The following is a 16,354-nucleotide window of genomic DNA, read 5'->3' as shown; positions in this document are numbered from 1 at the left end:
ATTAGATCTGCACCTGGTCTTCTAGCTTAGATATTCTGTCCTCTCCTTCATCCATTCTATGGTGAGATTTTCTACAGAGTTTATCTCATCAACTGTGTTCTTCATTGCTAGTAATTCTGACTGGTTTTTATTATTTCTATTTCCTTATTTATGTCTTGTATTTCCCTCTTTATTTCATGAAATTGGTGTCATGCGTCTTCTTTGATTCCTTTGATTTCCTCTTTGACTCCTTTGACTTCTTTAAACATATTTACAATCATTCTTTTGAAATCTTTCTCAGGCATTTCCTCTAACTCATTCTCACTGGAGGTCATTTCTCATGCATTAATAGCATTAGGTGGATTTATATTGTCTTGCTTTTTATTGTTTCTTGTGTTATAATGTATATATTTTTGCATCTTGGATTAAGTTAATGATTGGATTTTCTACCTAGCTAGTTATTCTTAGCTGTATCAATGGATTTGATGTTATATATCTTCAGGATAGGAGCTTAAGGTGTTAGGTGTGGCTCTTAAGGCTCTCAGAGTATCTACAAAGGTGTTCCTAGGGATTGAGTTTCCCTGCTATGGGAGTATTCAAGTAGGCTGAGTGGAATAAAACACAGGTAGATTCTAAAATTTAACTAAACACTGTACACATTCAATCCAAAGTAGCACTGAATATTTATGCAAGAGTAGTTATTATAACAACCAGATCCTCTAGCAACAACGAGGTTAAGATTTCTGGTCTGTTGAGGGATCCAAGTCAGCATGTGACCAAGTGAGACCCTTCTCTGGTGCAACCAATCCCAGTTACCTTTTTGGATGATTTTGGTCTCAGTCAAGTTGCTGGCTGGGTCGTTGGGCTGCTGGATCTTCTGCTGTTGCTGGATCTGCGACTGCTGCCTCTGAAGCTGCTGCTGCTGCTGCTAGAGCCAGAGCCACTGATGGTGCTGTGGGACTCTGCTCCTGCTTGGGTCCCGCTGGGCACCAGTGGTGGGGGAGGGGAGGGAGCCGCAGCTGCTCTGGTTCTCTCACTGTTCCACGTGTCCTTCTACCTTGTGATCTGCTCCTCTGTTACTCACTGTTGCTCTCCCTTCACGTTTATTGAGTTGTGGAGAGTGCTGGTGTGAGTGGAAGCTCCCCCCACCTGGCTTTTCCTGTGGCTTTCTAGTGCGCTGCTGCCGCTGTGGTCGGCCGACCTGCCGGGCCACTTTTGCCAGTTTGTGTGGGCTCTGGATCTCTTCTACTTCTCCACTGCCATTTCAATTTCTTATACACCTCACTTTTTAGTAAAAGTGTGTATTTTGCTGAGTTTTTTCGGTCCCCCCCCAGGCTGCTTTGGTGTGGTACCTATGCCGCCATCTTCGTTGTTGTTGTTACTACTTTCTTGATTGGAATGAGAACCGCATGAAGGCAGGTCTCTGGCTTGTCAAATGAAAACTCCAGGTAATAGTGAAGAAATACAGGAGTTGGGGGAAAGCCAATGCAGTTGGAATAGAAGTGGCATTCCCAGAAGTTTAGTTATCTATAAAAGGCTGTTTTGTAGATCCCTGGGTCCTGTTCTTCCTTGAGCCTCCTAGTAGCCTTCATTTCCATGAATTAGTTTCACTAGGCTTCTGTTCTGTGTTCTGATATGGTTCTAACTGTTTACTGATCCCCTGGGGCTCCTCAGCAGCAGGAATAAGAATACTGGCACTGTCATGGTGACCATTACAATGCAGATAGCCCCCACTCACTCTAATGGAGAAACCAGTTCAAATTCTTGAGAAAAAAATATATAAGTGGCACACGTATTCTAGAATTATCCACTACTGCTTCTCTTAAGTGTGAGCAGGGCAGCTTATGTGGTTGGTAAAAATACCGAGAAGAAACTATTAAAAAGGAGTACAACCATGACTAAATTGACCTGTTAGAATTCTAAATTTGAATCTTGTCCTATCTCTGGAAAAGATGAAGATTCAGGACTAAGACAATCAGTGATGAAATGTTATGAGGGGCTGGAGGAAAGCTCAATGGAACAACACATCCTGAGACTATGCCAGGCTCTGGATGTGGTCTCCAGGAATAGAAAAACATCATCATTGCTACCCAGAAGCTCTGTATCTGTGATACAGTATAAAATCTAATTTCAATCATAATTTTGTTTTGTTTTTTGAGGTAGGGTTTCACTCTGGCTCAGGCTGACCTGGAATTCACTATGTAGTCTCAAGCGGCCTCAAACTTGTGATGTTCCTACCTCTGCTGGGATTAAAGGCGTATGCTACCACATCTGGCTTTTTTTTTTTTTTCCGGTGGGGAGGGGGGTTCAAGGAAGGGTCTTTCTGTAGCCCAGGCTGACCTGGAATTCACTATGTAGTCTCAGGGTGGCCTCAAACTCACAGCGATCCTCCTACTTCTGTCCCAGAGTGTTGGGATTAAATGTGTATGTCACCACACCCAGCTCAATCATAAAAATTTTTGTGCAAGATGTTATAAAATTCTCTAACCCATGGTTTTCAGACTTTATTTTAAATCACATCCTAATTCTACAGGACAAGGGCAGAGTAGGAGCAATTCCATGTTTAAATAAGCACCTCGGACTCTCTTAAGGTTTGATCTTGTTGAGCAACTTTCTTAGTCTAACTCCTTCCCATGTAAAATAATTTAAAAAGGACTTAATTCACATAATGTTAAGCTTTTAATTAGATAAAAATGAACAAAGAAAGTACTCAGGCACACCATTTATATAGTAACACTAAATAAGGACATTATTTTGTTTTTCAAGGTAAGGTCTCATTCTAGCCCAGGCTGACTTGGAATTACCATGTACTCTCAGGGTGGCCTTGAACTCACAGTGATCCTTTCCTCTACTTTCCGAGTGCTGGGATTAAAGGCAAGCACCACGCCGGCTAGAATGTGTAAATTACTTAGCTGGTTTTCATAACAGCATTTAGGCACGTTATTTATAATGGTATTTATTCGTAAAATATGTTTAAGACTGGTTGGTAATTTAGTTTTGTTTTGGGTTTCTTAAAATTGAGACAAGAACTAGTCATGAGTTCACAAAAACATTTATGGAAAATTGTGACTCTAGTACCCTGGCATCACCCTTCTAAACTGCAAATATGTATGCATGTAACTTAAGCCTATCATTTGGATTATTAAGATGCGGCCTCATTTCTTTAAAGACATTTTTTAAGACAGGGCCTCATGTATCCAGGGCTGACTTTGAACTCACTATGTAGCTAAAAATGATCCTCCTGCTTCCTGAGTGCTGGGATGACAGGAGTGTGTGGCCATACTTGGGTTATGTGGCGCTGAAGGTCAAACCCAGGCTTCATGGCCAGCCTGTAAATGGTTCTTGACTGCTGTTATGGACATGACATATTCAATCCAACGCATGGGGCATGGTGGCTGATTTCACAGGACTGTTCAATTCTGTCTGATTGAGAATCAAAAATCAATGGTGACACAACCATCCTAATCAGTTCTTCAAGGATATGGTACAGCTTCCAGCGTGCTGGTTATCCCGACTCTCCTCCTCTTCACGCTGTCACTTATACGTACCTTTCTTTTATAGAAACAAAAACATATTTAAGTTCACCAAAATTCTGAAGTCAGTTTGTACAGAGATGAATTAGAGTACTTTGACATTTGTTGTCACAAAGACCCTTTCTTGACTGATACTTCCTTCATTCTGGGTCAAGGAGTGGTAGCACAGGAAGAATAAGATTCCCGAATGCAGAGTCTTGCGTTATGAAGTATCCAGATGAACGGGCATGCGCATGCTGCAAAGCCGCCTTCCGTTGGGCTGCAGTGTGCTGCTGCTCAGCGCGGTCCCGGAAGTCCTTGTTGAGAGAGGGTCTGGAGAGGGCAATGCTAGCTCCAGGATGAGTTGTTGAAGATTGGTTTTGCATGAGTAATTTTCTTTTCTCTTTGTCCAGTTCTGCCAAGATTGCAACTCTATTTTTGTTTTGAAAAACTTGCTGCCACCTTCCTATTTTATGTTTCAATTATATCTGGTGGCAACTGATCATCACTTTACAATCATCCGGGATGCGGGAGGTCCTGCTGGCAGGTCTCGGCGGTGCAGGGGGCGCGACCACTCCCAGCCAGGCTACGGTACCCAAGCCGCAGCACTACAACCTACCCGCTGGCGCCACGCTCTTGCCTTAATTCTTAATTCAGGATAAAAACATGTACTTGAAAAGGAAAATACTCTAGATTTCATAATTTGTCAAGAATACAGGTTTTATTTGTATGTGGTATAGATGTGTGGAACTCATTTAGTTTATTATTTGTATGTGGTATAGATGTGTGGAACTCATTTAGTTTATTATTTTGTGTGTGGTATAGATGTGTGTGCCCGCATGCAGGATGGAGAATGTCAGTGTTCTCTTCTATGTTGGTTGAGATGGAGTCTTTCACTGAACCTGAAGCTGCCATTTGCAGCAAAACTGGCTGACCAGTGAGCCCAGTAATTCTGTCACTGCCTCCTTTTAGGACTGTGATTACAGAAATACATGGTCATGTCTGGCTTTTTACATGGGTGTTGAGGGTTGAACTCAGGGTTTCATGCTTGCACAGTAAGTGCTCTTACCCATCAAGCCATCTCACCAGCTGCTAAGTTTGTTTTTTTTTTTTAAATTTTAATTACTTTTATTTCCAAGCAGAGGAGACAGACACAAAATGGGCAGACTAGGGCCTCCAGCTGCTGCAAATGAACTCCAGATACATGTGCCCCTTTGTGCTTCTGGCTTTACTTGGGTACTGGAGACCTGAACCAGGGTTGTCAGGCCTTGAAAGCAAGTGCCTTTACCTCTGAGCCCTTTCTTCACTTCCCTTTTTAAAATTTTTTGTTCATTTTTATTTATTTATTTGAAAGTGACAGAGAGAAAAAGAGGCAGAGAGAGAGAACGAGAGAGAGAGAGAATGGGCGCGCCAGGGCCTCCAGCCACTGCAAACGAACTCCAGACGCGTGCGCCCCCTTGTGCATCTGGCTAACGTGGGTCCTGGGGAATCGAGCCTCGAACCAGGGTCCTTAGGCTTCATAGGCAAGTGCTTAACCACTAAGCCATCTCTCCAGCCCTTCACTTCCCCTTTTTCTTTTTTAAACAAGTACTCTGACAGAAGTCTGTCATTGTTTTGGGAAACCTTGTAGGTTTCTCTGATCAAAAGCTCATTGTGGATGGTAGCCCCAAGCTGGAAGTGGGGGTTACAGGTCAGTGCCCACTAAGAAATTGAGGAAAACCATAACTAATATACAACAGTTGGAGAGGAGAGAGAGAGAGGGGAGAGGAGGAGAGGGAGGGAGGGAAGATGTAGAAGATTTAGGTTAGTCTTGATCCTACCCTCTCCAGTGTCTTGTGGTTCAGGTGTTTCCTGTAAGGGTCTAGTGAAGGTTCAGCCATTTGGTCTGTCTTTTAGGAAGTAGAATTTTATGGTACCATTGCCGTTTGGGTCCAGATTACTGTTTTCCACCCTTCGATGCCCTCCCCACCCTCCCCATCCATCCTATTGTCTAGTCCATGAGGTGCTTGCTGGGTATGTAAGGTATCTTGGGTAGATTCAGGTTAGGTGTTGTAGATGACACCGAAGCCACCTGTGGATCTCGCTTACATGGGTACTGGGGAATTGAACCTGGGTTGTTAGGCTTCACAGGCCAAGTGCCTTAACCACTAAGCCATCTCTCCAGCCCCCACCCTTATTTTTTGGGACAGAATTTCATATTTCCAGCCTGGTCTCAAATTTGCTACATAGCTAATGACAACTTCAAACTTCTGATGCCCCCAACTCTACCAGCCAAGTGCTAGGATTACAGGCATGTGCCATTATGCTAGGCTTTTACGATGCTGAGCCTCAAATCTAGGCCCTTCTGTGTGCTAGAACAGTGCATTTTCAGCTGAGCCACAACCCCAGATCCATTTTTTAAAACCAATGAAAAACACCACAAAGTCACTATTAACAGAACCTAAGATGTTTACAGAGTATTTAACCAGAATGCCTAACTTTTAGCTTACCTAGAGTTTTGTTTTACAAGACAGGGTCTCATGTAGCCCAGCCTGGCCTTGAACTCCTGATCCTGATCTTCAAGCATCCACCTCCTGAGTGCTGGTTTATACAGCTATGTGCCACTACACCCAGCTAATAATTTTATTTGAAAGAATATGAATGTGTCAGAGCCTCTTGCCACTGCAAATGATAATTGAACCCAAGCTGTTAGGATCTGCAAGAAAACATCTTTAACAGCTCAGTCATCTCTCCATCCAAGAAAGCAATTTTTTTGTTTGTTTTTCTGAGGTATGGTCTTGCTGTAGCCCAGGCTAACCTGGAACTCACTATGTAGTCTCAGAGTTGCCTAGAACTCATGTCGATCCTTCTACCTCTGCCACCATGACTGGCTAAGAAAATAATTTTTAAAAACTTTATTATTTATCTGAGGGGGGGGAGGGAGGGAGGGAGGGAGGGAGACGGAGAGGGACAGACAGACACACACACACACACACACACAGAGAGAGAGAGAGAGAGAGAGAGAGAGAGAGAGAGAGACTGGGAGAGGGAGAGAGGAAGAGAATAACTAAGAATGGGTATACCAGGGCCTCTAGCCACCATCCCAGACTCATGTACCAACCTGTGCATCTGGCTTACATGGGTCCTGGGGAACTGAACCTGGGTCCTTTGGCTTTGCAGGCAAGTACCTTAACTACTAAGCCATCTCTCCAGCCCTTCCCCCCCCCCATTTTAAAAATAACAAACTTTGTGACATCTTTCCACATCAAACAGAAGTGATGAAAGGCTAAGGCCAAGTTCTCTTTTGGTGTCTAATGTGTGTGAGCAGTGGGTCATGCATACCATGGTGCACGGAGAGGTCAGGGGACTCATATTTCATCTCAGAGGCAGTCTCTTATTCATCACTGTGTTTTTCAAGCTTGCTGGCCCCAGCGTCATTCTCCCGCATGTGCCTTTCTTTGTGCAGGTAGTTGGACTGGGATTACAGATGTCTGCTATAGTTTCCAGATTTATGTGGCTGTTGACCCAAACTTAGTACCCATGCTTCTGTACCAAGCCCTTTATTCACTAAGACATCTCCTCAGCCTTAAAGGTTCTTTTATTAAAATTTTTTACTGACAACCCCCATATAGCCAATGTTATTTACTGAGTAACAGCTAGTATTACTGTTTTCATACATGGTGCAAGAGTTCTGATTGACAGAGTTTTCAAATAAAACTATAAAAATGTTAGTACTACTATTGTTATGGTTTTTCAACATAATTTCTTGTTCTAGCCTATGCTAACATGGAATTCACTATGTAGTCTCTCAGGCTGGCCTTAGTGATCCTCTTACCTCGGCTTCCTGAGTGCTGAGATTAAAGGTATGTACCACCAAGCCTGGCAAAATGTTATTTTAATGTTATTGTCTTCAAATTCCTTATTTCTTTCAATGATGGTTCTTTTCTTGCCTTCCCTCTTTTAAATATCTGAATGTTGATGAAAATTAAGTATTCTGAATCCCCTCATAATGTTGATGTGACTGAAGAGGCTTCCTGTGAGGGCAGCTGGTGCTCAGTTTTTCTAAATTGGAAAAAGTTACTCTGCACTCAAGGCAATAACATTCTCTGAAGGCCTGTGCCAGATACTGAAGTTTCCTAACAAGAAGTCTGAGAAATACCGAAGCTTTGCTAGTGGTGTAGTTTCAGTCAAAGCCAGTTTCTTATCACACTAGAAGGGGAAAACTAGAAGTTGTGTAAGGCCTACCAGGTCTGAAGGGGTTTTCTCACTGGATATGGACACAGTTACTGTTGGTGACCAAGAGAGGAAATGGGCAGACAGTACTCAAGTGTGCGCTACAGCCTACACAGCCTTGTTTGGTGGAAGTGATTACTAGTAAGAATTTTTTCACTTTTTTTTTTTTTTTTTTGAGGTAGGGTCTCACTCTAGCCTAGGCTGACCTAGAACTCTGTATAGTTCCAGGTTGACTTTGAACTCACAGCAATCCTCCCACCTCTGCCTCTTGGGTGCTGGGATTAAAGGCATGTACCACCACACCCAGCTAAAATTTTCATTTTTGAAAAATGTTAAAGATGAAAAACAACTAGTATTTATGTAGTTATTTAAATTGCTGCAATATGGGCTAAACTAATTGCGTAAGAAAAACATTCCATACTATGCACTACAAAATTAAAGGAACCATTCAAATAACTAAAGAAAATATTCTTAATTGCAATGTAATCAACTAAAATTGCTTATACTATAACAAATTTAAAAATATCTACTTAAACTGAAAATATGCAATTATATTTGAAAATGTTTTAGTAACAAAGGTTAAAATACTAAAACTACACAAGTTCACTAAAATACAGAATTATAATATATGAGTAAAGCAGAAATAATTATCAAATGGTCTGATGACCAATCAAAAAAAAATCCTATTTTCAGCTAAATAGAATGGCAAAACATTATACACAACGTACTAAAAAGGTAACAGAAGCAAAATCTTGGTTTTAAAGATCTTGCCATTACTGCTTAACCTTGACAATATGGAATAATTTTGCTTATTTCAAATGTTAAGTAATTCCCTATTAGCTTATATATTATTGCACTTATATAAGTAATATAGCCCTTTGTAAAATACATATCACCTTTATAAACATTAAATGTTAAAATAAGAAAATATATAGGTAACAAAATTCTTGAAAAGTTGCATTTATTTCAGAAGGAAAAGAGTATTTTTAATGTCTTGGTGGAAAAGGTTGCTGTTGCCACGGAGCTGGAAGAAAAAATGCAGATGAGATACATTAATAATACAGATCACTGAGACACGGCAGCACAACAGAAAGAACCTAGATAAGTTAGAGACAAAGACAAGGAGTTCAAATTGTTCACCTGCCCTTTAGCAGCCATAGGACCCAAAACAGTCATGTAAAGCTCTTTGGACCTTCCTTTTCTATCCATGTGTATCAGCTATCTTATTAAAATTAAATGTAATGAAATGACTTACCTTCGTTTCCATTTTCTGGCATTGAACACAAGTATGATAAGCAAAAAAAAAGTGATAAGTGTGTCAAAGGAATCTTTCTACATTTGTTAAGTACATAGTTGTTGTTGGAGGTGATTACTGGGCCATTACCAACACTGAAAACTAAAGACTGTGCTAACAATATTGCAATTGCCTCCTAAATATTATTACTTTTATTTTTATTTATTTTGATTTTTCAAGGTAAGGTAAGGTCTTGTTCTAGCTCAGGCTGACCTGGATTTCACTATGTAGTCTCAGGATAGCCTCGAACTCATGGCGACCCTCCTACCTTTGCCTCCCAAGTGCCGGGATTAAAGGCGTGCAACACCACGCCTGGCTTGCCTCCTAATTTTTAAAAATGACTTCAATATTTTAATGTTTAATTGTTTCTTTTTTTCCACTGGACCAATATAACACAAGGATAACTAAAGGTTTTGAGTCACAGCTAGATTTGATTCTGGAGTGATCTATTCTTACTGTTACAACTATTAAGAACACAAAAAAGTGGGGCTGGAGAGATGGGTTAGTGGTTAAGGCATCTGCCTGTGAAGGTTAAGGACTCAGGTTTGATTCCCAGGATCCATAAAAGCCATGTTTGCAGCGGCTGGAGGCCCTGGCTTGCCCATTCTTTCTCTCCCTCTCTCTGTCTTTTTGCCACTTTCTTTCTCTTTCCAATAAATAAATTTTAAAAAAATTTAAAAAGGAACACAAAAAGGCCCAAACAACGAGTGCCTTTATGAAATAATTACAATCAAGATTATCTACTTCAGAAACTAAAGTGTCTGAATCATGTGTGCTACATCAGTTTGGTGTTTATATCACAGCATCAGTAATGGTATCAATCAGAAAGGGAAAATGAGGGCTGGGAGATGGCTCAGTCAGTAAAGTACTTGCTGATCAAGCATGAGGACCTGTGCTAGGGTCTCTAGGACTTTCTGGCTAGCAAGTCTAGCTGAATCAGTGAGCTCCAAGTTCAATGGAAGACACTGTCTCAAAAAATAAGGTGGACAGTGACTGAGGAAGACATTAGATGTTGATCTTTACCTCCACAGTCATGTACACAAGTGTGTACAGCCCCCACACATGAAAAAATAAAAACTGAACAAGGGAAAAAAGCACAAACTTTCTCCCTCTTTTTTCCCTTCCTTAGAGGTTTCTGAAACCATCTGTTCTGCTTAAATTTGTTTGATGAGGCAGGGAAAGGAAAAGTATAAAGATCTTAATTCCACCCAATTCTGCCTTATCATATGAGAAGCATGCAAAAAGCACTGAAGACTTCACGCAGAGGGATGTGATGAAGAACAGTAAGTTCAATGAGAAGTGAATGCTAAGACAGACATTGTGAGATGAGGTTAGATACATAGGATTGTGAACAGCTTTGCAGTCCAACAAGTTTACAGTGAACCTTCAGTAACAAGCTCTGATGCAATCAGAATTCTTTTTTTTACACACACATTTTTTTTGTAAACTTTTTTTGTTTATTTATTTACTTAAGAGTGACAGAGAGAGAGAGAAAGAGGCAGAGAGAGAGAGAGAATGGATGCGCCAGGGCCTCCAGCCATTGCAAATGAACTCCAGATGTGTGCACCCCCTTGTGCATCTGGCTAATGTGGGTCCTGGGGAATCGAGCCTTGAATCGGGGTCCTTAGGCTTCACAGGCAAGCGCTTAACCACGTTTTTCTTTTTTCTTTTTTTTTTTTTAAATGTTTATTTAGGGGCTGGAAAGATGGCTGAGCAGTTAAGGTGCTTGCCTGCAAGCCTAACAACTCAAGTTCCATTCTCTAGTATCCTTGTAAAGCCAGATTACAAAATGGCACATGTATCTGGAGTTTGTTTGCAGTGGCTAGAAGCTGTAGAGAGCCCATTCTCTCTCTCTCTCTCTCTGGGTGTGGTGGCACACGCCTTTAATCCCAGGAGGCCAAGACAGGAAGATCATGGTGAATTTGAGGACAGCCTTAGACTACATAGTAAATTCCAGGTCAGCCTGAGCTAGAGTGAGACCCTACCTCAATCCCCCCCCCCCCAGCAAAAAATTTTCTTACGGGTGGGGCGGGGGAGACTGGCATGCCAGGGCATTTTGCCTCTACAAACTCACTCCAGATGCATGCACCCCTTTGCGAGTCAAGATTAATGTGGGTACTGGAGGAATTGAACCATCAGGCTTTGTAAGCAAGCCTTTTACTGCTTAGCCATATCCCTAGCCCTTTAAATATATGCCACTTATTTATGTTTGAGATATGGATAGATAGAAAGGAAGTGTAAAAGTATGGGTGCACCAGAGCCTCTTGCTGCTACAAACCAACTCCAGAAGCATGTGCCCACTCTATACATATGGTTTTATGTGGGTACTAGGGTAACTGAACCCAGGCTAGCTGGCTTTTTCAAGCAAGTGCCTTTAACTAATGAGCTATCTCCTGAGCCCACAGATTTCTAATTTTTTTTGAAGCAGGATCATTGAAACCCAGGCTGACCTGGAATTCTGTATCCAGGCTAGCCTTGAATGCACAATGATCCTCCTACCTTAACCTTCCAAGTGCCTTACTATGTAGCTGAGACTGGCCTTGAACTCCTGATCCTTCTGTCTCTACCTCCCATGTGTTAGGACTTCAGGCATGCATCATCATTCCTAGCTAGGATTTTTTTTTTATATTTTATTTTTTGAGAATGAGCAAGTGAGGGAATATGAATTGGCAGGCTAGGGCCTCCAGCCACTGCAATTCAACTCCAGTTGCTGTGCCACCCTGTGCACATGTATCACCTTGTGCATGTGGCTTATGTGGGTTCTGGGGAGTTGAACCTGGGTCCTTGGGGTACTCAGGAAAGCACCTGCTAAGGACATCTCTCCAGCCCATTTAAAAAATTTTTTACTTATTTTTTGTTTGTTTTTTGAGGTAGGGTCTCACTCTAGCCTAGGATGACCTAGAATTCACTATGTAGTCTCAGGGTGGCCTTAAACTCACAGCGATCCTCCTATCTTTGCCTTCCAAGTGCTGAGATTAAACGAATGTGCCACCATGCCCAGCTCCATATATTTTTTTAAATACTTATTTTTTCCTTTGAAAGAAAGATACACAGAGAAAGTGGTGGATAGAGAGTATGGATGCAACAGGGCTCCCTGCCACTGCAAATCAACTCCGGACACATGTGGCTGTATGTGGCTACTGGAAAAATGAACCCTGACTGTGAGGCTTTGCAAGCAAGGGCCTTTAAATGCCTCTGAGCCATCTCCTCAGCTCAAGAGTTCTTTTTTTTTTTTTTTTTTTTCGAGGTAGGGTCTCACTCTGGCCCAGGCTGACCTGGAATTTACTATGTAGTCTCAGGGTGGCCTTGATCTCATGGCAATCCTCTTACCTCTGCCTCCCAAGTGCTGGGATTAAAGGCATGTGCCACCACGCCCGGCTAAGAGTTCTTAATTAGAATCAGAACTATGTGGTTCTGGGATAGACCTTGCGGTTATAGCATCTGTCAAGCATACATTCTAGACTCTAGTCCTACTACTAGGAAAAGAATACTAGACCTATTTAACATTCTTCTCAACCCAACTCAGAAAAATGGAAAAATGTTCTCAACAACCTTTTCCATCTTTAATTTTCATTTTTCAAGGTAAGTTCTCACTCTAGCCCAGCCTGATCTGGAGCTCACGAAGGTTGAGCTTGAATTCACAGTGATTCTTCTACCTTGCCTTCCCAAGTGCCGGGATTAAAGGTGTGCGTCACTATACCTGGGCCTTCTCTACCTTTTAGTTTGCAAGAGAGGTCAGAGTTTGAAAACAGTTAAAAGCTATTTTGTGTTTTTCTAAGATACTGAGAGATGCTTATCTCTGATGATCTAGTTCTTTTTGTTTAGCTCTTACCAATTATTTCATGTATTATTATTTTTAAAATTTTATTTATTTGTAAGTAGAGATAGATAAAAGAAAGATGCAGATGTATGTACCACTTTACATGGGTCCTGGGGAACTGAACCTGGGTCATCAGGCTTTGCAGGCAAGCACCTTAACCACTGAGCAATCTCTCCAGCTCTTAGGTTTACTTTTATGTGCTTGTTTATGTGAGTGCAGGAGGGTGCATGCCACAGCATACATGTGGAAGCCAGAGGACCACTTTCAGGTCAGTCTATGCCTGTACACTTCATTTGAGGCAGGGTTTCAGGCCAGATCCTAGCTCTGCCATTATTTGCTGTACTCACTATGAGCTTCCAGAAAATCCTCCCATTTCACCTCCCATCTCACCTTTAGTGTGTGCATGCTGAGAAGACAGAAGCCCACCAAGCTGCTGGGTCTTTATGTGGGTTGGGTGATCAACTCGAGTACTCCAGTTTGACTAGTGAGTGCTTTGTCCAATGCCTATCTTCCCAGATCTGAATTACTTTAAAATTTGCTTTAACTCTGGTAAATGCACATTTCAATTAAAACATATCCAACTATAATACTTTACACATAAACCATGTGTTTACAGAGGAAAAATTAAGTTCCAGAGGCAAATCACCTTTTAATTTTTACTAATAGTTTCTAATTAATGTCCTTTACTTAAAGGTACTTTGCTTATCTAACTGGAGTTTCTTTCTATACCTGGCTTTTTATTTTAGTTTTCCTCCATTCACCAAAATAACATTTCATAATATGAAATGTAGAAAACACAGAAAAAGCACCGTTCATGTACTGTAAATACTGCTGCCTAGAGTGTACAGTTAAAATAATGGTGCATTTCATTTCAGTGTTTCTGTACATTTCTTTACTTACATAGGAAGTCAAACCATTATTAAAACTTCCATGAATCATGAATCCTCTAATGGTTGCATGGATTTAGCTGTAATTTACTTAATTGTTCCCTAAAGATGAGTTTAACTGAAGGACACAGGAGAAATATCACCCATTTTACTTTTTCTCTGTTCTTTGACAATTGTCAACATACAGCACAATTCAAGTCTGCTTGTTATATGAACAATTCTAAAAATCTGCACAGAAAACTACTGTATCACTATCACTTGTGAATTTCATTTACATCAATATTCAAAGATCAATGAGGCATTAAAACTTATAACTCACCATAGATCCAAGGAACTTCTGGAAACACACCTGGATTAGGAGGATAAGGATATGCAGCTTGGGGTAATGGTTGGTGAAAGGCAAATTGTGAAAAAATTGGTTGCTGAAAATTGTAAGGAATAGGCATTTGAGATGGAAAATAGCTATTTCCTGGAATAAAAGCATTTACTTGTGGCTGCGCAGGACAGTAACGAAAATATTCAGAATACAAGAGATGAGAGTGTGTGCTTTGGACAGTACTTGCAACTGCAGTCACTGTTCCGGGAGGGGACTGTCTTTCATGAGACGTTGTCCCCTGGTATGTGTGTGTGACTGTGCTGCCACTGCTGCTGTTGTAGTGATAAACACACCAAGCAGAGGAGGGATATGAAGCCCCAAACTGTTGCTCAGAATGAGACACTGGCACATATGCAGGCTGTGGAGGTTCCCTCCAGCATGTGTCAGGCCTGTGAGGTAGGACTTTTGGATTCTCCTCACCCTTTACAAGGGTTGAGCTCTCAGAAGAACTACATGGTGCCATGCTGGGATTTAGGGATTCCTCCTCATACTTTCCTTGGGCCTCAGTCTTTATAAACGGTGTTTTATTTGCTTGCAGAACAAGAATTTTGTCCTGTACACACAGAGGTTCTGGACAGTTGGTGCCTGTGTCAGCTTTAACAGACAAATCTATTATTTCATTATCTTGATGTTCAAAGTCTGTACTGCTCATTTCTAGGTTGGGACGAATAGCACCTGCAGAATGGAAGGTAGGGACTGAAAACCCTGCTGCATCAGGCTCAAGACACTGATCAATTCTTGTTTTAGTGTTTGAAAGGCAAGTTTTCTGTGTGTACCCTGGAGGACTTTCACGTAGTTTCTGTGATGGCGTCTTGTAGTCTTCTAAAAAAGTGCCATCTCCACATTTTAGGTGGTAAGTTTCAGGACAATCTTTATTTTCATTAATTTCAGCAGCACTAAAACTCACTTTTGTTTTCTTTATGCTATTTAAGTTTTCCTGTTGCTGGGTGCAGGATCCTATAATATCAGGTGAGCTATTTCCTAAATCCATTTTGCTGTCTGACTTTGATGTGCAAGCATCTTGTAGATTCTTGAAAGATAAAGGTAAGCCAGGGAATGAGCTTCGTCTTTCAGCCATTTTTGGAGATAAGCAGTTTCTTTCCAGATCATCAGATGAACTTGATGCTACTTTGATTTCATGTCTGGGATGAGGTCCCATGGTCCTATTTAGTGTAATATATACAAAACAACACAAGAGTAAAAGAAATTTAACAGAAACATTAGAATTTTTTATTCAGGATAAGAAGTATTGATATTGACTTAGTCTCATTTTTTACATAGTTTTATTCCTTTGTTTTGAAGTTAGATATTTTTCTAGCTAAAGATGATATACTTCACATTTTAAATACATTCCCAATATTGGAGCAAACAGTTTAATGCTTTAAATATTTCCTGATAAAGGCTGCAGTTTCCAATTCATATAACTCCAAGCACTGTCAATATTCACCACTTATAAATACACATGCACACGCACACGCACAAACACACACACACGGGGGAGAGGAAAGAAGAGAGAGGGGGAACTACTAGCTATGGGTACCTCCACCAAATAGGTCTTTTTGTTGCTTTATCAAAACCTTTTTGAGCTATATGTGGCAAAAGTATGCAGACAAAGGAAAGGAAGGACTTCTTCTCAGGTCACGAGGAACCATCTTTAGCCTAGAGTATACCTCACCCAGGAAACTGCAGGCCTCAAGGTTTACTTAATGCCACTTCCTCAAAAGACTTTTAATGAAAAACTACACTGTCACCTAACCCCACATAAAACTGAATTCACAGAGCAAATAATTTTTTCTGTATTACATCTCAAATGATGTCTTTCCTTACAGATTGGGATTGGCAGGTACCTGGATGGTCCATCTCTTTATTTGCCCTCTTAGAAGGTATTCATGTCCATGAAGCTAGTCCTCTCTCTGCATCAGTCTTGAAGCAGAGCTCGTTTTTCTTGAGTTATGTGTGATTCTTTTTTTTTTAAAAAAACTTTTTATTGACAACTCAAAAGTTTGATTCTTAAGTAGCAAATGTAATTTACATTTTGTTATCAAGCCTAAGATTATAGTAATGGTTTATGTTAACCCTTCTAACAGTTTATTTTTTGTCATTGTACAGCTATCAGTGTCATACATGTTATAAAAAGGGTTCTAGAATTGTAAACTTATTGACAGGAAAAACAAGAAGGAAATGAAGTTGTTTCTCCTTTTTATAGTTTGCTACTCATTACCCTCCACTAAATACTCACTACCCACTCCCATCAAGTACGAATTACCCTCCACC

General features: G+C 40.8%; 2 protein-coding genes across 2 annotated transcripts in view; both read right to left on the bottom strand.

The window, feature by feature from the left end:
* Positions 1–3,652: 3,652 nt before the first annotated feature.
* LOC105944664 (SOSS complex subunit C-like) lies at positions 3,653–7,149 on the bottom strand. Its single transcript, XM_045159518.1, has 2 exons — positions 7,086–7,149; positions 3,653–3,957 (listed from the first exon to the last, which is right to left on the bottom strand). The coding sequence occupies exons 1-2, from the start codon at positions 7,147–7,149 to the stop codon at positions 3,653–3,655; spliced, it is 369 nt and encodes a 122-aa protein (XP_045015453.1).
* Positions 7,150–8,603: 1,454 nt separating this feature from the next.
* Tex15 (testis expressed 15, meiosis and synapsis associated) overlaps positions 8,604–16,354 on the bottom strand; it is a 99,380-nt gene continuing 91,629 nt past the window's right edge. Inside the window, exons 10-11 of the mRNA XM_045159388.1 lie at positions 14,024–15,243; positions 8,604–8,727 (exon numbers count right to left, since the gene is read on the bottom strand). Coding sequence (XP_045015323.1) covers positions 8,690–8,727; positions 14,024–15,243 — 1,258 coding nt within the window. The 3' untranslated portion in view covers positions 8,604–8,689. The remainder of the gene's footprint in view (positions 8,728–14,023; positions 15,244–16,354) is intronic.

This window comes from Jaculus jaculus, chromosome 9 (assembly GCF_020740685.1).
Source record: "Jaculus jaculus isolate mJacJac1 chromosome 9, mJacJac1.mat.Y.cur, whole genome shotgun sequence".
Taxonomy (NCBI): Eukaryota; Metazoa; Chordata; class Mammalia; order Rodentia; family Dipodidae; genus Jaculus; species Jaculus jaculus.
This window is presented reverse-complemented; position numbering and strand designations above follow the sequence as displayed.

Excerpts from the sequence above, each read along its gene's own strand:
- LOC105944664 (XM_045159518.1), bottom strand. The coding sequence starts at position 7,149 with ATGTATGAAAACAGTAATACTAGCTGTTACTCAGTAAATAACATTGGC. Across the intron at positions 3,958-7,085 it reads TGGCTATATGGGGGTTGTCA|GAAGGTGGCAGCAAGTTTTT; the intron begins GTAAAAAATTTT and ends AACATAAAATAG.